Raw genomic sequence first — 19,345 nt, forward strand, 5'->3', positions numbered from 1 at the left:
GGTTTTTGGCTCTGAGTGGGGATTGTAGTCTAGTGGTTACAGCAGCAGGGATCCAGGATTCCTGGGTTCTCGGCCCATCTCTGGAAGGACAGTGACACCTAGTGATTAGAGCAGGACTCCGGTTGCTAGTTGTTCGTTAATGACTCCTTGTGACTTTGGGTCTGTGTAACTGCAAAAGACTTAGATACTGGAGTATTACTGACATCAAAACTGCTACTTAGCTGTTGGTCTCACTCAATCTTTCCTGTTGGAGCCGCTCCACTTTGTATAAATAATTAAATATTCACTGGGGGAGAGAGATTCTGTATAGCTGCTGTATTTGATGGTGCTGCCATCCCTGTTGGAAGACGGTGTCCAGGTCTGATGTCCACAGTTCAAGAAGGATGGTGAGAAACTAGAGCAGTCGCAGAGAAGAGCCACGGGAATGATGAAAGGATTAGAAAACCTGCCTTGGAGAGACAGACAGAGAAGGAGCTCAGTCTAGTTAGCTTAACAAAGAGAAGGTTAACAGGGGTGACTTGATCACAGTCTATACGTACCTACGTGGGGCACATATATTTAATAGTGGGCTCTTCAGTCTAGCAGACAACGTTATAACACAGTCCAATGGCTAGAAGTTGAAGCCAGACAAATTCAGACTGGAAATAAGACATACATATTTAACATGGAGGGTAATTAACCATTGGAGAATCTACCACCCCCTTGAGAAGTTGTTCCATCCCTGACTGTTTTTAAATCACTGTTGGATGTCTTTTCTAAAAGACCTGCTCTAGGAATGAGTCTGGGAAAGTTCTCTGCCTGTGTTATACAGGAGGTCAGACTAGATGCTCACACTTGTCCCTTCTTGCCTTAGACTCTACAGCTCACCAATAGCCTGGTGGTCTGGTTGCTCACCGGGGAAGTAGGTTCTAGTCCAAAGCTGGTAGAGCTGAGAACTGACCCCCAGTCTCCCGGAAGAGTGCCCTGACCACCACGCCATTGGTGTCATGGCAGGTCGCGGGCAGCCAGGCCTAGCAGTCAGAGTCAGAGTCTGCAGTCACAAGGGGGCGGGAGATCAGAACCACATTCAGAAGTCAGGACATCAAGGAACAGGATGCACAAGTCACACACAGACCAGAACAGGGGAAAGTGGAGCCGTTTGGACAGTTTTCTGTTTCTCCTCTAGGAGAAACTAGGAGTGCATGGGCAGAGCTTCAAAATGAGGCTGGGCTTCCTGGATCCCCTATAAGTGCCACCCAAACCTACTCTAACCCAACCTTAGCCCTGAGATGTGGCTGGAGGGTTGCTCCTGCAGACCCAGATTTGGGACCTGTGGGCAAGGACGGTTGGGAATTCGGGGCAAACCCTTTCCCAGGCCCTTCAGGTGAAAGGGCTGGATTTTGGCTGCTAGGGCGGCTCTCCGCTCAGTTTGCTGGCTTCTGAGGTGCCTCACTCTTCCTAGGCATTGTATGGGGAGCCCAGGCGACTAACCCAGCACTGAGGAGTTCCGTGAGTGGCAGGGCACCTAGGAATTCAGTGCTGCGATGCCGAGTGGAGCAATGCCCTTGTACCTTTGTAAATCCAGCCCATCGTGCCCATTCAGCTGTGAGGCTTGCAGGGGGAGGGTGGGAGTCACCCCGTTGTGCAGATACAGCAGAATTGGAAGACATATTCTCAGTGGCTAGGTAGCCTCTGGCTGAAACCTGGGTCTACCCCATTAAGTTCTGTTCCCTGGTTGGCCAAAAGTGCTGTGTGCTGCTCTCTGGTCTTCTCTAAAATGGGTTCCTTCCTTAGGTAAGAGCTGGGGCCTTGCTTCCTAATAAAGGTGGGGAAGTATTTAGGATTATTAATGCTGCCCAGTGGGTGCCATGACCTTCCAGCGCTGTGCCAGGTGCGGGTCTGGCCCATGCCTCACAACCAGCAAGGGGCGCACTGCAAAGGTTGGGCACTAATGCTAGGCAGAGTCCAGGTCCCAATCCAGAGCCGAGGAACCTTCTCCTCCCCGGATCGCCCAGCATGGGGGGAGGGGACGAGCTGGGGCGGTGGGGCAGGGCTTGGTGAGTCAGTGCATACGGAGGTAGGTAGGGAAGCTTGCTCGGTGCGGACAGACCCCGCACTGTCCACCCCACCCTGCAGCAGGCGGATCAGCCCCACCCTCCCCCCAGCATGAGAGGAAAAGACAAATCGCTGCGGGGTTTCTTTCGCCTGCTGCATTGGAGCCTTTGTGGCCACAGCTCCGGTTTCTGTCCCCGCAGCAGGGGCTGGGTTGGAGCCTCGGGCATCACCTGGCTCCGGGGCGGGCCCCTCAGCCCAGCCCCAGGCCAGGAGCCTCGGCATAGAAGCACAAGTGCTGGCGCCCGGGGCCTGGCTGGGCACGAGGGGCAGTGGCCGCAGGGGAAGGACGGGCCCGGCTCTCAGCTCGGGGTGCAGCGCCGCGGCCCGGCTGGCTGCGCGCACCTGCCCCCGGGCTCGCCCCGCCTGGGCTGCAGCTGGGCCCTGTCCCCGGGGAGATGCGCGCGGGGCTCGCCCGCCGCGTGCGCGGGGCCGGCGATGAGCTCATCGCGGGGGCGGGGGGCTGGCGCGGCGCGCGGCGCGGGGGGGGCAGCCGCACGTCTGTGGCCGGCGCGGCGGCTCCATCCTCCACTCAGGCTGCGCGTGCCTCGCCGGCGGCCGCTCTCCCCGGTCCGGTCCCGCGGCAGGCTCGGGCTGGCTGCCTGGGGCTCGCATGGCCCCGTGACCCCCCCACCACCCCGAGGCAGGCACCGCACGGCGGCGAGCCCCCCACCCCCTTCGCCCGGCCCGGGGCGGCACCATGCTGGGCTCGGACGCGTGCGAGTTCGGCGGGCAGCTGCTGGAGCTGCTGCGGCTGGCGGTGTGCGCGCGAGGTGAGCGGGCTCCCCCGTGGGTGCAGCGGTGGGGGCTGGCCCCCCAGGAGTGGGGGTGTGCAGGGGCCGGGGGGTGTGCAAGGGCGGTGGGTCTGTGGGGGTGGGCAGGGGCCGGGGGGTGTGCAAGGGCGGTGGGTCTATGGGGGTGTGCACGGGCAGAGGGTGGGCAGGGGCCGGCGGGTGTGCAAGGGCGGTGGGTCTATGGGGGTGTGCACGGGCAAGGGGTGGGCAAGGGCGGGGGTGTACGGGGGTGTGCACAGGGTGGGGGTGTACAAGGGCAGAGAGTGTATGGGGGTGTACGCACAGGTTGGGGGTGTGCAGGGGGTGGGGCTGTAAGTGGGTGTACACAGGCCGGGGGTGTATTCTCCTTGTAGGGAACTGCCTACCCAGTGGGTTGCTCCCACAGCTTTCCCTGGTGGGTGCCCTGCCCTGAGGTGCAAGAGGTTCCCAATGCCCAACACCTCCCCCAACCCGCCTCTAACTCCCTGCAGCCTGGGCACAGGGGCTGGGGGCTCAGCTGCAGCCAGGCTGCCTTTGCTTTGCCCAGGGCCAGGCCCGGGCACTGGAGTTTCTCTGCCCTCTTGCTCTCACTGTTGTGTAGATTTGTCCTGGGTTTTCCATTGCTCTTTGACAGTATTGAGAGTGGGCACAGAGGGGCGGGGCTGAGCCAGCACCAGGGGGAGCCTTTGTTGTGCTGGGAGGGAGCAGATGAGAGATGGCAGTGAGAGGAGGGGGCAGGACCCGCTTGATGCCCGTGGCATGCACAGGGACCTTCCCCATGTGCGTGAGCTGGTGGGGGATTTGCTGACGAGGTGGGGTTCCCAAGGGCTGAGCCTATGAGGCAGGATGCCGATGAGTTGCTGCCCTCTAGCATGCCAGCCTGTGCCAGGCAGAGCTGCTGTGGCCTTATGCTGGGGCGTGGGCCCATTTCCTGCCCCACAGCACAGCAGACAGGACTCTGCTTGGAGACACGTGTTTAGTCTCTGCTGTGGCTCTAGCCTCTTGTAGAAATCCCCCACGTCCTGCTGGGGGGAGACTTTGCAGGCTCAGACATGGCCTGCCTGGCGCTGGCAGGGCCCTTGAGGCCATGCAGACTGGGACCAGTTTTTCTGCCAGGGCCTAAGGAGTTGGGAAGGGACCTAACCCCAAATCCCTGGACTCTCCCTGCAAGCCCCCAGGCTGGGCTGAGACTCAGGTGTGGGGGCGGGTGGATGAAGGGGTGCCCTTCCCTGCTACTCACCGGAGGTTGTTTGTAGAAGGGGGCCAGAGTTTGCCTAGAGAGCGGAGGGCGCAGTGGAGAGCCTTGGCTTTCCAGGCCCTAGCTGTAGGCCGAGGGAAGAGGCTGGTGAAAGGGGTGTTAGTGGAAGGCCATTGCCCATCACCTGGAGGTGTGCCCAGCATGCCGCTCGTCCATCCGTGGCAGGTCTGCCAGACCCTGGGAAAGCTCTGGTGTGATTGTGCCCACAGGGCTCGTGGCAAATGCCAACATTTCCCAGTGTGCCAGTGCTCTTGGGGCAGGGAGGAGCGCGCCAAGCTGGGTCACAGTGTGAGGGAACCAAGCACTAGCAGCAAACCTGGGGCTGGCTGGCTCCAGCTGTCAGGATCACATCATTTACTGGCTGCCTGGCCTGCTCTAACCCCTGCTTTCCTGGCTCAGAGGCTGGCACACCAGGGCATTCTCATGGGGCCTGATTCTCCATTGCCGCCATCCTGCACACTGGGGCAGTGGCCTGCGTTTCCATGGATTTACACCTGCTTTACACCAGGCTGAGTGAGAGGAGCATCCGCCCAGGGGAGGGGGGGCTGCAGGCGACACGTGCAGTCAGGAGCCCCAGGGGGCTTTTTGCAGCGCCCACACCCCTCCACCTCCTGTGCAGTGGGGACTCGATGGGCTCACCAGGGCGGAGGAGCTCACCTGTGCCTTCTGCTCACCAGTGCTGCTAGCCCCTGGACAGGTCTGGACAAAGCCTGAAAGCCCCACCCAAGCCCCTCTCCCCATCCCTTCCTATGCCCCTGGTGGAGAGCGGCTTCCTTCCCGCGTGCCTGGCAGGAGGACAGGCCATGGCAGCTGCAAGCAGATAGGCCCTGGGTTTGAGTGCGGGGCCTCTGGCAGGATGTGCACAATGAGGGCCCCTGCCCCCTGTGCTCTAGCACCCCCTGCTGGCGGGGGATCGATAGCTCTGTTGGCTGTTTGCGCAGCTGGAGTGTGCGACTCTGCCCAGCCCTCATTCTCTGCCTGTGGCCCGGGTCGAAAGCCTTGCCCTGCCTGTGGCTGCATCTCCGCCCCATCTTCTGCCCCAGCATCAGCAGCACAAAGGGGCAGCTCATTGTCCTGTGCCCGGCCCAGATGGCACCTCCCACCGCATGGCCTCTGAGCACTTCCCCAGGAGGTGAAAGGGGGAGCAGAGTCCAGGGGCAGCGTGGCTCTGGTGTGATACCCTGCCCCAGAGAGGCCCCTGTCTGTGCAGGCCTGCAGCGTGGGCCCTTGCTGCTAGCAGCCATGCCAAGCTGGTCCCTGTGGCAGGCAAGCAGAGGCCTTTGGTGTCATGTTGAGAGGGGTTAGAAGGCAAAGCAGCTGTGTGTGGCACAGCCCCCCATGGCTTGCCTAAGAGAGAAGAGCAGGGAGGGGCCAGACCACAGCACGGGCACAAGCCTTGGGCGCAGCTGTGCCATCAGACTCGCCCCTCTGGAGCAATTCCCCTGCAACAGGGTCACGCCTGTCCCGCACCACCCCAGATGCTCCCCACCCCAGGGATGGCTCACACCTGCAGAGCTCCCTGCAGGTGCTGTTACCAAGCAACCACCCACCTTGCTGCAACAGCAGCTGGCAAGTGCTGCACCATTAACTCTTTAGCTGCCTGGCTGCACCTTCTCAGAGCAGGAAGGAGGAGTCTTCCCAAAGGGGCCTCCCCCACCGAGATAGCCGGCCACAGCCATTCTGGAGATCCCGGGGGTTGCTGGGGCTTGCAGGGCACTGAGCCGTGAGGCGCATTGGAGTTGGGCTCAGATCCAGGGAGGAGGGTGCAGATTCCCCCAGCAGCAGGCACAGGGAGGGTCAAGGCAGAGATTTTGGGGGCCCTCCATTGAGTCCTAGCAGCACCATAGCCACCTGGCAGAGCTACAAGCCTCTAGTCCAGAGGCTGTGGCAATGGGCCACACCCAGCCAGGACGGCAGCTTTCCTATGGAACTGGGGCGCAATGGGGGTGGGGTGTGGGATTGTGCAGACTGTAGCCCCACTGGGCATGCCGGTGTGTGTGAGGTGGTAGGGGAGCCAGGAGCCACGTGTGGAAACCAGGCTCCCCCTTTGTCATAAGGAACTGAATCAGCAGCTTAGCCTTCGCTCGTGCACCCCATGGCAGGGGTCATCCAACTCTCCCATCACGTTATAGCCACAGCTTCACCAACCGCCAGCCCAGCCACCGGTTCTGTATCAGCTCTCCCCAGGAGGACTTGGCATGGTTGTAACCATGTGGGTCCCCGGATACTAGCGACAAGGTGGGTAAGGCAATATCTTTTATTGGGCCAACGTCTGTCAGTGAGAGAGAGAGACTTTGGAGCCACACACATCTCTGTAGCTTGAAAAGTTGTCTCTCCCCAGCAGAAGTTGGTCCATAAAAGCTATTGCCTCACCCAGCTTGTCTCTCCAGGAGTAGGCGGGCTCAGGTTAGTCCTGGGCCTGGTGCTGTCTCTAGCTGTGCCTCAGACACTTCTGCTCGGTCAAGCTGCTGGCCTAAGTTCCTAGGATCTCCCAAGTGCTGGTGATCCTCCTGTTCTCCTGAGCCTGCTGGTGCGATGAGATGGACTCCTATGCCTGGCTGGAATAAGTAGAAGGGATTTTGCTCTCTCTTCTGCGCTACTGACTCTCCCCTGTGGCAGATCTCTGTGTCTCTTTGTTATCATGAGGAGGGTAAAAGAGGGAGCAGCATTCACTCTTCATCTGTCCAAGTCCTTCCCCACAAGGCTGGTGCCTCCGGCATGGCTGCAGGCAACGTCTCCCCGGCTATGAATAGTGAGCCGGTGCATTCACCGTTCCATTAGGATTTTGAACAGACAGAGTCTAGCCGGGCATGTGACCAGCACCTGCCATATACAGGAGGAGAAGCCTCTGGAGGAAAATGCTTTTCCAGTTTTGTTTTCCTTTCCAAGTTGCTGTAAAATGTGGGCATCTCCCATGCATCGTCCTGCATTTTTCTCCTTTAGCAACTTGTGTGCTCCCAATTTTGGCATGGAGTGGCTGTTGGGTGGAGCTAGGTACCTGCTTCACTTATGGTAAATTTGTGGGGGGAAAACCCCAAACAAACCAGGATTTAATTAGTAGAATTAGTTCAGGTTTTATACTATTTCTGTATCTGCAAACAGCTGTTAATTGATGCAGATTTCAGACTCAGATTTTCGATTGCACGGACGTCAGGAAATACAACTTTCAGGTTCGTGTGTGTGTGTTTATGGGGAGCCACCAAAAGGCGGCAGGGTCAGTTGAGCAGCTCCATAGCTTGTCTGAGGCTTGATGAAATCTCTTGAGTCTGTAAAATCAGACAGATGCGTAGGGCTCGGGCTGTTGTGTCACAGCTGACGGAGCTAAAATTAAAGCTGACCTGCAAAGGCTATGTGACAAATGCAGTGCTTAATGCTTGGGAAGTGTAGGTGGGCTGGAGAGGATCTGTGATGTCTTTAACTGTTCACTTCCTTGCTTCCAAGCAGATGGGTTGTTAATGAAGGGATTGGGAAGAACCTTGTCAATGCTCAGCCTTGCCTGGGTTTGGACCCCTAGAGTTTCTGCTGAAATGGCATGATGTCGGTGCTGTACAGGCAAGACTAGGTGCTTGAGCTGGGAGCCATCACTTCACCCCTGTGACTCTTCTAAAAATCACTGGCAGGGAAGCTCATCATGGACGGCGTAGATTGAGGTCAGCACTGGCCACGCAAACTCGCTCTCGAGTTAGGCTTCGCTGGTGGAACAGGAACAGCTGGTGAACTTACAGGTCCGGTCAAAGCTGGCAGCGCAGCTGAAGGCGGGTTATGAAGGCAGGACGCTTGCAGTGAATCACTCTGCAGTGCTGGGCAGCCTGGGAGCTATTTGCAGAACTTGCCGAGTAGCTGGACGGGGATACGTTCAGGGAAGTCCTAAACTCCTCTCAGATAACTCAGGAACACAGGAGAATAGATCTGTTTGTACAGCACCTAGCACAGGGGGCTCCTGGTCCATGATCGGGGCACCCAGGTGCTACTGTAACACACCTAATAGTTAATGTGCGGCACCTCGCACAATGGGCTCCTGGGCCACAGCGGGACACTCTGGTAATACAAATAGTAGATCAGGACTGACTGTCAAACTGCGTTTGGCAGCTGCTTGCTGCAAACTGGCTTCACTTGCGTTTCTGGCTCTGGGTCTCGCAGCGTCAGGCTGGAGCCAGTTTCCCAGCTCCCTTCCCACTGCTTTATCATTCTGGAGAGGAGATTGAATGTTTGCTGTTTAAAGAAGAGGGTGAATGTGTAGGGTGGGCACCTGGATCTGCTGAGGTCTCAGACAAGGTTGCGTCTGCGTGTCCTGGCTGAGTGCCTGTCCTGCTGAGAAATACCACTGGGCTCCGGTGCAGGGCACAGCTTATTGCTCCTGAGGTGCTTCCTAGCCTGGGGGTGGATAACTCCCCTACTTCTGTGCCTTAGCTAGGCTTCGCAGCAGCACGGACGGCCCTATCCCCTTGGAGTGCCACGTCTGATCCTGATGGGTCTGTCTGGCCACCTGCCAGCCCAGCCTGAATCCTGTCTGGTCCTGGGACTGGTGTGTCCCCCCTGGGCCGGCATGGCACTGGTGGGTGCCACGGTGTAAGAACACGATGGCCTGAGGCACCGACTCTGCTCAAGACAGGGGATTGGGTGACTCCAGGCAGCCCCGTGGGTCTCTCCAGGCCCCACGCGAAAGGCTGGCAGACCCCTTCCTGCTGGAGTCCCTCAGGGCTCTTCTCATCTCAGCATCACTAGTCCCGGGGCTCTGTGGCCCCGGTCAGCCCCCTCACGCTGCAGGGACACTGTGCCACCCCTCAGAGGCCACGTCACCGGAGGCCCCGCTTACCCTGCAGACCTTGCTGGTGGTGCTGAGCGGGCGAGATGCAGAGCCAGGGTGTGGCAGGGCCAGCAGCTGGAGGGAGAATTCACCTGTCCACTGACAAACTGTCTGCAGGGCTGAGCTGCGGGGAACGTGGCCCCCTCCTGCCACTCCCCGGGGAGAGCAGTCCTTCCAGCAGGGGCCACGTCCCATGCGCACCTGGCACCTCGGACTGGCCCCGCCTCCCCCAAGACGTGGGACTGGAGTGAGGAAATGCCATCGCCCCCCATCTGCAGTGACTAGATCCTAGCTTGTGGCCTGGCCCAGCCCAGCCCTGCCCCCTCCCAAGGGGGACTGCAGCATGCTCTCGGGGTGTCCCTAGGGACTGCACTGGTGCAGAGCAATTGGCCTCATGCAACACAGCCTGCTCCTTCCCAGGGGCTGGCCAGGGGCTGTCCCCCACTAGGGGGCAAGGGGACTGCAGGGGGCTGCATGGATGGGGGACTGAGGCAGGGGGGTGCAGCGTGATGCTCCAAGGACTGGGAATGGGCTGCAGCTGTCCCCTCCACCCAGGCTGCTCTTGGGGTGACCTGCTTTGTTCCTATGGGATGGGGCATGAGCAGAGCATTGCCATGGGAAGGGGCAAACCTGGCCACTCGCTTCCTCAAGACTTCTGTCCCCTCTCCCCGCCACCCCCCCTTCTCCATGGCACCACTCCCCAACTGGCTGTAGATGCTGTGGGGAGGGTGCCTTTCCTACCCCCCAGCTCACACCAGCATGTGCTGGGGCTGTGTCCAGACCCCAGGGCCGGGCACCGGATGGGTGGGTGAGCAGCAGTGGGGCTCTCCCATAGGAGGCTGTGGGTCCCTCCTTGCTCTGACTGGCTTCTCCACCCCTCAGAAATCATGGCAGACAAGGACGGGGCGAAGCTGCCGCTGGAGGAGGAGGTGGATGATGTGCACTTGGCGTACAAGGCCCCGGAGAAGAAGACGCTGCAGGAGATCCAGCAGCTGGACCAGGACGACGAGAGCTTGAAGAAATACAAGCAGGTGCTGCTGGGGCCCATCCCAGTGACTGTCGGTAAGGCCCTGGCCCAGTCCGTGGGATGGGTCCTTCTCGGGAGGAGGGGTCGCTGTCTAACCCTCACCATGTGAGAAGTTCCTGTCCTCGGTCCTTTCATATGTGGAAGAGCAAGAAAGTCCCGTGGGTGGAGTTGTGCCTCGGGGGAGCAGTACGTCTCCTCTTGGCATGGAGGCTGCCCCCTTGTGGGGAGCTGCCCTGCGGGGAGCAGGTACCTCACTGCACCTCCCCCTTGTCAGCAACAATGCCATCCTCCCCTCAGGGCCGGCCTGTGCTCCCAGACTTCGGAAGGGGACGCTAGTAGCTTTCCACCCCTCTCTCAGCCGTCCAGTGTCAGGTCTGCACTGCGGTCTCCTTGGTTACGCTATCACCACCGTCGTTTCCATAGTAACAGTTCCGGAGAGACCTTGCACATTTCATTCGTAGGTGACAAAGATGGAGACACCCTCTGCTGGGAGCCCCTGAGGCCTAGATCTGCGCCCAGTGCCCCGAGTGGGTACTGCAGTGCAGTCTTGCTTTGTCACCACCATACGGGGGCGTGGCTGTCTCCCCAGGCTGCTGCCTTTCTGCTTCCTTCCCAGGCTACTGGCTATTCCCTGCCCCTGCTTCCTGTGCCCTAGCTTGGCAGTTGACATCAGGGCTCCTCTCCTGTGGCATGAGGGTAAGCAGGGGGCTTGATTCGCTGAGTTAGCGGGCCAAGAGTCCTGTGCGTCTGAACGATGCTGAGGCTGTAGGTTTTTTCCGTTTGGGGTGGCTCTCTCTCTCACCCAGGAGCGATGGGCCTGAGTTTGCATTTGTCAGGAAGAGCAATGACGTGGATCGGGAAAAGCAGGAATAAATGTCCTTGTGATGTACAGCGAGCAGCTCTGCACCCGTGACCTGCGCAGGAACCCCCAAGGCAGTTCACCCCATGGTGCTCTGCACCGTTGGAGAGGCATAGCCTGCACACTAGTGATGGAGAAGCTCCGTTACATCCCAACTATTAGGTACCCTCAGGGCCAGTGTGAGATTGTTCCCTACAGCCTTTTCTCCAGGGCTTCATCCAGTCTTGTCTTAACTGTCCCAGGCCCTGTGGGTGCCACCTTGTCTCTATTCAAAGATGCGCGTCACGGGTGTCTGGGCCCAGCCAAGGGGGATGCATTTATTTCCAAGCAGAATGCCTTGCGTGTTTAGAATCTCCTATGCGCAAACATCAATCCCCCATTTCCCCTGGAAACCATGGTCCCCTCTCACATAATAAAGGGCTCCATTGGGGTACACGTTATCCTTTGACAGAAAATTCTCCAGTCATCTTGAACTTGGGAAACACTTAAACTCCAAGTGCTTGGCACCAAGCTGGCTAGGGTGAGCTGCCTATGTTGTATGATGTTCTAATAGGAGCAGCCATAATGCAAGCTGAAGCAGAGTTAAAATGTTGCACAAACGTGGCTGTAACTCAGGGAAGCTCTTCCCTCTTCCAGCCCAGCAGCTGCTCCCGAGCAGTAGTGGTTTGAAAGCAGGGCAGTGACAAAAGCCTTTGTGATGGTGGACGGTGTGCTTTTAAAAACAGCATGCTTCTCTGCTGTTTCTTATCTTCCACTGAGGGTTTAACTGGTTTACTAGTGACACTGAGCAGCATGGAGGTGTGGTGCATAACATTTTGCAGAGCTGCTGCTTCAGCATGCGATTGAGTGATTCTCCACCGGAGCGTCAGCAACTTGTGGTGCTTGGCAGACCTTGGAGTGCCTTGTGCAATGTGCACTCTCCAGACCTTCCCCTCTTCCCCTCTAGATCTCTCCCCTGCATCACATTGGCCCCTGGTGCTCACATGTCCCATGTTTGCAGGCTGTTACCATTTTCCCTTAGCTGCTGCTTAGCCAAGTGAAGAACTTGATTCTTTCGTCTTCTAAGCCAATCAGGCTGGCATTTTCAGCAGTAGGTTTCTCAAGTTAATTTGAAAATTCGCTGTTTAGTTTATTAAAGGAATAACTGGGTTTGTGGCCGTTTTGCTTCTTTTGTCTCTAAAGGCCAAACTTGGACTCTTTAAGTATTCAATGCTAGCTTGTACCTTAAAACAGGAGATTCTTGATATTTCTCTCTGGAGCTCTCCTTGGAAGACTCAGAGATGGGAAATGGGAAATTAGCTGGTGGTGAAGATGGATTAATGCACATCTCTCAGATGTTTATTGGGTGCTAGCATTACAGAGGGTGTCGCCCAAAAGAAATTGTTACTAAAGTTTTGACAGATCTGAGAGAAATCTCACTGGCTCTCAGTCCTGTTCCATTTCATGGCACCTGCGGTGCGGCTAGCCAACTGGACTCCTTGGGGAAAAGTGGGTATTTTTAACATACATTAGTCAGTAAGTATTACACTCCTAGTGTAGACTTGGCAAGTTGTAGTTCCCTCAGCTAGCTAACACGTATTATGTCCTGGGGGAACCTAGGGTTTGCCTTGGCCAGCTAACACATGTTAACGCCTCAGCTTGCCCACTCTGCAATAGGACTGGAAGACAAGTATTCATGCACCTTTTGTGTAGCGAAAACGAGACTCAAGAAAAACAGGGTAGACAAGGCCTGAATTTCTAATGCACAAACCAGTGAGGAGAGAGCCCCTCCCAGCCAGACCTTCTCTGTTTGTCAGAGAAGCAGGAAAGGACATGTGCCCAGTTTCTCTGAATTCACTCAAGTTAGGTGATTCCCACATGAAGGCTTCCCCAGCTGCTCTAACTGGCCAGCACTCGCTGGGGGAGAGGAGTGGCAATCCAGGAAACTCCAGCCTCCCAATGCGGCAGCTACTGTTCCTGTGACATCCTGCTGCTGGATGGTTAAATGCTCGCCCTGCATGCTGCACTAGTGGAGCGGTGGCTGGAATCCGCCTCATCTCCTGCAGCCATTCACCCCACCTTGGCCCTGTCTGCATTTATAGCAGTGGCTGGGGGCTGTGGCCTGGCGCTGTTGGCAAAGAGCTTGGCAAGAGAAGCTGCAGTCCCAGTGGTCACATGTGCCCAGCCTGTCGTGGAGCCAGCGCCTGGGCCTGGAGCTGCTGAATTACAGCATTAGGGGAGGGCAAAGCAGCTGGCCAGTGCTTCTGGCTGGGTCTCCAGGCTGAGTTGTCAGTACAGGGAGGGCTGGGTTTCTAATCACAAGGGATAAACAGCAGATCACAGATGTGCTTTAAATAACACCTGCTTCAGTGCCACTGGGGCTGCAGGGGATGAGTTCTCTCCTGTTCCTCTGAGGCAGCCCCATGCCATGGCCCAGCGCCCAGCCTGGCCATTGCACAGGAAATACAGCTGAGATGCTTGCTGGCTCTGGGCCATACAGCCCTGCTGTGACTTGGTACACTGCCCCCTAGGTGCTTCAGCGGTAGTGCTCTTGCTGTCCCAGGCAGACATGTGCTTTGTTAGGACCTTGTCCTGTGCCTATAAGAGCAGAGCACACCCTAGGAAGAACCAGTTGGCATCTAGAGTCAGCTTCACCAGGCACAGCTGGGAGCACATGCCTTTGTCTTCGATAACTCTGTGTTAGTTCTAATAAAGCCCTACTTCTAAGAGTCTAGACTGGGCCTCTTTCTTATGAATCCACAAGACAACTCATGGTACCAAAGTGAGGTAGGAGAGGACAGAGAAAAGAGGACTCTGGTGAAGGAGTAAAGGAGACATCACGGAGAAGAAGCAACTAAAAGCCCCCAAGGAGTTGAAACACTCAGGTAATGCAGCAGATTCCTGGTGGAGATTCAATCAGAGTTTGGCTATGTATGTGCAAGCATCTGCATTTGGTGAGAAAGACGACCAGTAGAAAATAGCAATCTCCTTAAACACTGCAGGACTTGAGGCAGTAGACGTCTTTAATAGCATGCAGCTAAGTCGGCAGAGAGAATAAGTTATGAGACTGTATTGCAGGACTGTGAAGAGTATTGCATCCTTAAAAAGAGTGAAACATTTGGAAGATGTAAGTTGTGCCTTAGAAGACAAAAGGAAGGAGAGTCCTATGAAGAATTCCAAACAGAGCTGAAGCTAATGAGCCAAGCGTGAAATTAGGGATAATTAATAGATTCGGTTATCAGGGATCAAATTGTCACTGGCCAAAGTTGCAAAAAAGACTGTTGGAAGATATGCATCTGACTTTGGCTAAAGCAGTAAGACTGTCAGTCAGCAGAAATCTGAACAGAATAAAAATAATGGCAGGAAAACAGGCTGCTGCCGCTCTGAATGGAATGACGAGAGAAAAACACTGGCAAGCAGTAAATCAGTACAGCACAAAAAATCACACCAAAGCTTGAAAAAAGCAAAGCGCAAGAGTTTGTGGGGGACAGCATCAAGAACCGCCCAAGATGTGACCTCACCAATGACCAGCTTTTAGTAAGTGCTGCGATATTTGTAAGAAAACACAATCCACTTTGCCGAAGTCTGCAACCATGATCGGCAACTGCAGAAGAGGACGTAAAGCCTGCATCTAAGAAGAGAGCACAGATGCCGAGGAGTTCTGTCTAGGAGCTGTGTCTGAAGGAAGGAACGGATGAATGGACAATTTCCTTACAGACTGATGGGACTCCTGTAAACTACAGATTGGTCACCGGGGCTCAGATAAGAGTCTCAGATATTGGTATCGAAAGGCTGAAGAAAAACCAGGGATCGTGGTAAGCAAACAGGTTAAACTGAAAGCTTATCATGGGGCATTCATTCCTACTAGAGCTCCATGCGTACTAGAAGTGAAGGTAAAAGATCTGACAGAATTGTTAAATTTTGGGATAGTTTCGAGAATAACGCTTCTGCATTTGATTTAAAAACATGCCAAGCTCCAAAGAGTGCACATGGAAGAGGAGACGAAAGAGATGTTGTCCAGAGCACTTGATGACACTGTAGTAGAAATAAGTTCTACTAGTCACGTGGACTGGGCTGGGTGGGGGGGTGCCTGAAGCAGCCGTTTAGCCTAGCCTGCCTGAGGGCCACCCCTGCCTGATACTGGATGGAGCAGGCAGCAGCTTCCTTTGTCATGGGCATGCAGGTCCTGGCCTGGCTGCTCAGACGTGGGACCTGCTCTGTGGCCTGGACAGGTGCTGGCCACTCCCTGCCATCCCAGCTTAGTCTGGGCTTTCTGAGCAGAGGCTTCTGGCGGGGCAGCCCTTAGCCAGGGACAGGGAGGTGAGTCCCAGTTCTCGGGGTTGAGACCACGCTGGGCAGAGACATGGGGGGCTCCAGTGTAAGGTCTCTGGAATAGATGTGTTGGATTCATATCGTTCATAATGTTCGACATTATAGCCACGTATCGGTTTGGTGTTGTGTTTATTGGCGATGTGAAGGACAGCAGTGTTTAATGGCGATGTGAAGGACAGCAGTGTTTAATGGCGATGTAAAGGACAGCAGCGTGATGCAAGGTGCCCCGATAGCAGTAGGGTGGGGGGACGATCATTGAGCTACCACAGGGCTAGAGTGGGCACAGTGTGCGGCAGCTGCATGAGGAACCTGACCTGGAGTGGGGCAGCTGCTAAAGCCGAAGGCAGGGATCCCAGACTGAGCAGCGTTCGAGTGAGAGGGGGCAGGTAACAGCCATGCCCAGCGACTGACTCTGCCCCTCCTGCATTCTCCTCTAGATCCCAGCGTGGCCAACGTCACCTTGACGAGACTGACTCTGCTGTGTGACCAGGCCCCAGGGCCCATCACCATGGACTTAACAGGTGAGCAGGGCCAGCCTGATGTGCCCCCTGGCAAGGCAAGGATGCGGGGGGGCAGCTGCTAAACAACCTTGCAGCCACTTGTAGGGTAGCCCCCCCCCTGCACACACCACAGAAACCCTGCCCTCAGGAGGTGTGGGGAGGGGAGACAGGTCCCATTCGTCCTCAGTCTATCCCTGCTCCTAGGTGTTGGCACTCCAAGGGGATGTTGTCCCGATGTTCAGGTGCTGCTGTCTGTGCCCATGTGTCTGGGGAGGAGCAGGCTCTGAGCCCTGGCAGGTGGGTGGGGGAGGATGGGGACAGCCAGGCTGATGGATCTTGTCTCGCTGGTGCAGGGGATCTGGAAGCGCTGAAGAGCCAGCTGTTTGTGCTGAAGGAAGGGGTTGATTACAGAGTGAAGATCTCCTTCAAGGTGAGGTGATGATGCTGCTCCCTGTAGCAGGGCGCCTGGACCCTGCTGGGCCTGGCGCGCGTAGGCTACTGCATGCGGCTCAGTGACCACCGTCTTCTCTGGCTGAACGACCGGCCGGGTGCCTCCAGAGCAGCTCTTCCCCTGGGGCCAGCCTTACTGGCGTGTGTGGTCGCTGCCCTCCCGTGTGCTCTGCATCCCCTCGGCTGATGTGTGCAGCCTGTGAACTGGAGGTGCCTAGTGCAGGCACCGCTGGGATGCACATGCTTCTCGCTGCCGTGCAGTGCATGCCACTCCTGCACAGGAGTTGGTGGCTCAGAGGTTGGGATGGGAAATGGGGGGCAGTGCAGTGAACATGCAGGACCTGCAGGCGGATAAGCCCCCTCTGGTCTGGGAATGACCCCTCCTGCTCCCCATGGAGAGCTCGGGCAGGCTAAGCCAGCCGCCCCTGCAGCGCTCCACCAAGTCCCCAGAGGGAGGTGGTTTTGGGCTCTCCGTCGGGTGCAGGGAGTGAGGGGCTGACAGGAGGAGGAGCCCCCTTGACCCCACCCCTTCCGCCCTGCAGGTGAACAAGGAGATTGTCTGTGGCCTGAAGTATCTGCATCACACCTACAGGAAAGGCTTGAAAGGTGAGTCTGCACCTTGGCCCGGCTGGTCTCAAGGGATGGGGGCCCAACCTGGCCAGTCTTGCATGGGGCTCCATGCGAGGGCTCACCCAGCTGCTCACATGGGGCTGGGCAGCCTGGCACAGAATGGGGGTACTCAGCACAGGTCCAGTGCTCCGGCCCCACCCCGTCAACGTCGCACGGCCCTATGTCAGTCCAGGCCCTGCCCCCCACTGCTGCCACCTAGCATTCACTCCTGTTCGTGTTGATGGTTCCTCTCTCTCTCTCTCTCTCTCTCTCTCTCTCTCTCTCTCTCTGCCCAGTGGATAAAGACATCTACATGGTGGGCAGTTATGGGCCCCGCGCCGAGGAGTATGAGTTCCTGACCCCCCCGGACGAGGCCCCCAAGGGCGTGCTGGTGCGTGGCACCTACCACATCAAATCCTTCTTTACCGACGACGACCAAACGGATCATCTCTCCTGGGAGTGGAACCTCTGTATAAAGAAGGACTGGAAAGATTGAAGCCCCCCCCAGCCCCCCTCATACCCCTCCACTCCAGACTCTACCCTTAACATGAATTAGGGGCAAACGAGCCTTACTGCAAACACAAGGGATCTGGCACCGCTTCCCAGGCCTAGCCATGTCAAGCAGCCAGACAAGGCCCCCTGCAGCCCCCTACTCTAGTGCTTCTCTTCATGCTGCCAGCTGCAGACTGGGCCCCCACATAGCACATGGCCCCAAGCCGGCTCCTGGGCCCCAGCCTGGTCTGGAGCCAGGGGGGAGCGGAGCTGTCCCTCAGCCCCATCCTCCCCACTCCCTGCTGTGGGCCTCAGGCCCGACTTTGCCAAGGAAGAGGGAATGCAGGACTCGCCCTCCCTCCACGGCTGGGTGGTCCCTAGACCCCTCTTCTCGGCATGGCTTGGGGCTCGCTGTGCCCCCGCTGCAGGGGTTAGTGCCTCCTGCCGCTTTCACGAGGTTCTTCCGAAGAGCCGCTCCCAAAGATCAGCTCCTGGTGCTGTGGGCGCCCAGGGTGACGGGGAGAGATTGGGTCTCAGCGTTCCCCTTGCACTGCTGGCAGGGTGCCTTGCATTGGCCTAGCAGCGCCCTGGCGGAGCTCCCCAAGTCTGTGCCATGCTGAGAAGCAGCTGGAGCATTTATTGGCTTAGCCCAGCCCCCCATCGATGGCTGAGTGTGTGAAGTCCCCAGCCGTCTGCCTCTTGAGACATCCCTGCCATGCTGCGCTCCCCGTGGGCAGCGTGGAGCTCTGTGCTGCCCGCTTCGTCTGCACAAGGTCACCTCATCCATTCCTTGCAAGCCGCCTCCTTGCTGTACAGCCAGCCCTAGCCTCTAACAAAGCCCAGGGCCCTTCACGCAATTCATGTGAAGGCAGGTTCCCCCTGTGGGGATCGGAGCCCTGGGCGTGGGCTGTGTTTTAATTGCTGGGGTTTTGTTGAATGCTGCCTGTCCACTGTAGTCTCAGAGGCATTTCCACCGCCGGCTCTGGGGTTAGTGAACCTGTTGTGGCTCTGGGTGAGGGTGTCCTGGCTGGGTTGCGCCGGCTCCCCACTCCATGCCTGCCTGTTCCATGGCCCACGCTCTGTGCTGGGTGAGTGTGGTCTGGCCGGGCGCCCTGACCGCGGCTGAACGGGCCCTTCCTCCCTTGTACCACTGCTCCCCTGGCTGGGCTCGGAGTCATTCCCATTAAATGTTCCCGTCCTCTCGTCTTTGACTTATGCCCGCGTCTGCCTGTGCTTCGGTGACATGCTGGGTGGGGGTGGGGGGGCTTGGCACCGCAGAACACGGGTTCCCTTCCCCTCCATTACCTGTGGGGAACAGGGGAACCAGGGCTGGCAATGCCAGGGAGCGTGGGGTTAGGGTGACTCGATTTTATAGGGACAGTTGTGCTGTTTGCAGATGTCTTATGGAGGGGCCTATCACCCCCAACTCTGTCCTGATTTTCCACCCTACACAGGGTTCCCAGCCAATTGCAGGGACTGGAACATGCTGCCTGCAGGATGGAGTAGCCTGGAGAGGCCCTGCATGCAGTGGGCCCAGCACTGGCCAGCAGTGAGGCTCCTGAGTGGACAATCTGGTCCCCAAGCTGCACTTTCCTCTCTCCCCCCAAGAGAAGGCTCTTGAATGTCTGCCTCCCATTGCTCCCATGCACCCAGCCAGGGAGCGACCCCCGGGGGTTGAAGGGCTGGATTCTGCTCCCCCCGCCCCCCAACACACACACACACACACACACAGGGAGGAGCCCAGCCATAGTTTGGAAAACAGGGCTCCGCACAGGGCAGGACGGTGAGCCGCTCTCTGTTCATCACTCACGGCTGCTTTGGGGCTCCTCTGTGGTGCCAGCTGGCCCATTTCTTGGCCTGTGAGCGCTGCTGCCTGCGCAGCCCCACTGCATCTGGCGCTGTCGCCCAGCGAGCCAGCACATGTCCCTGCTGGGCCTGGGCCCCAGAATGGCACTGACAGCACTGCAGGAGTGAATGACTAGGTATGCTCCCCTGAGCCACCAGCCAGCTCCAGCTGCATTGCATCTTGGTGCCAGCCGCAACGGACATGCCCCAGGGCCTCTGCTGCCCAGAACGACCCAGGCACATGGGCCCTGGATGATGATGGTCCCTCCTGCCAGATGCCAGCCCTCTGTCACCCCCATGTACGCCTGCAAGGTACACCCTCC

At 57.5% G+C, this 19,345-nt stretch overlaps 1 protein-coding gene across 2 annotated transcripts; it reads left to right on the forward strand.

The window, feature by feature from the left end:
- Positions 1 to 2,575: 2,575 nt before the first annotated feature.
- Positions 2,576 to 18,971, forward strand: ARHGDIG (Rho GDP dissociation inhibitor gamma). Of its 2 annotated transcripts, XM_067551169.1 has the most exons (7): positions 2,576 to 2,864; positions 9,812 to 9,991; positions 15,564 to 15,647; positions 15,980 to 16,056; positions 16,619 to 16,682; positions 16,982 to 17,076; positions 18,632 to 18,971. In XM_067551169.1, exons 1-7 carry the CDS (start codon positions 2,792 to 2,794, stop codon positions 18,728 to 18,730), a joined length of 672 nt encoding a protein of 223 aa, XP_067407270.1. In that variant the 5' UTR covers positions 2,576 to 2,791; the 3' UTR covers positions 18,731 to 18,971. The 2 variants fall into 2 exon arrangements, with proteins under 2 accessions (XP_067407270.1, XP_067407269.1); XM_067551168.1 differs by lacking the exon at positions 18,632 to 18,971 and having other exon boundaries at positions 2,581 to 2,864; positions 16,982 to 18,388.
- The last annotated feature ends 374 nt before the right edge of the window (positions 18,972 to 19,345 follow it).

This window comes from Emydura macquarii, unplaced genomic scaffold, assembly GCF_026122565.2.
Source record: "Emydura macquarii macquarii isolate MOO-44397 ecotype Brisbane River unplaced genomic scaffold, CSIRO-AGI_Emac_v2 contig_1348, whole genome shotgun sequence".
In the NCBI taxonomy this organism is placed as follows: Eukaryota; Metazoa; Chordata; order Testudines; family Chelidae; genus Emydura; species Emydura macquarii.

What these genes read in the sequence shown, in the direction of transcription:
- ARHGDIG (XM_067551168.1), top strand. Translation starts at nt 2,792, where the DNA reads ATGCTGGGCTCGGACGCGTGCGAGTTCGGCGGGCAGCTGCTGGAGCTG. An exon ending in GAGTGAAGATCTCCTTCAAG is followed by an intron (nt 16,057 to 16,618) that starts GTGAGGTGATGA and finishes TCCGCCCTGCAG; the next exon opens with GTGAACAAGGAGATTGTCTG. An exon ending in CTACAGGAAAGGCTTGAAAG is followed by an intron (nt 16,683 to 16,981) that starts GTGAGTCTGCAC and finishes CTCTCTGCCCAG; the next exon opens with TGGATAAAGACATCTACATG.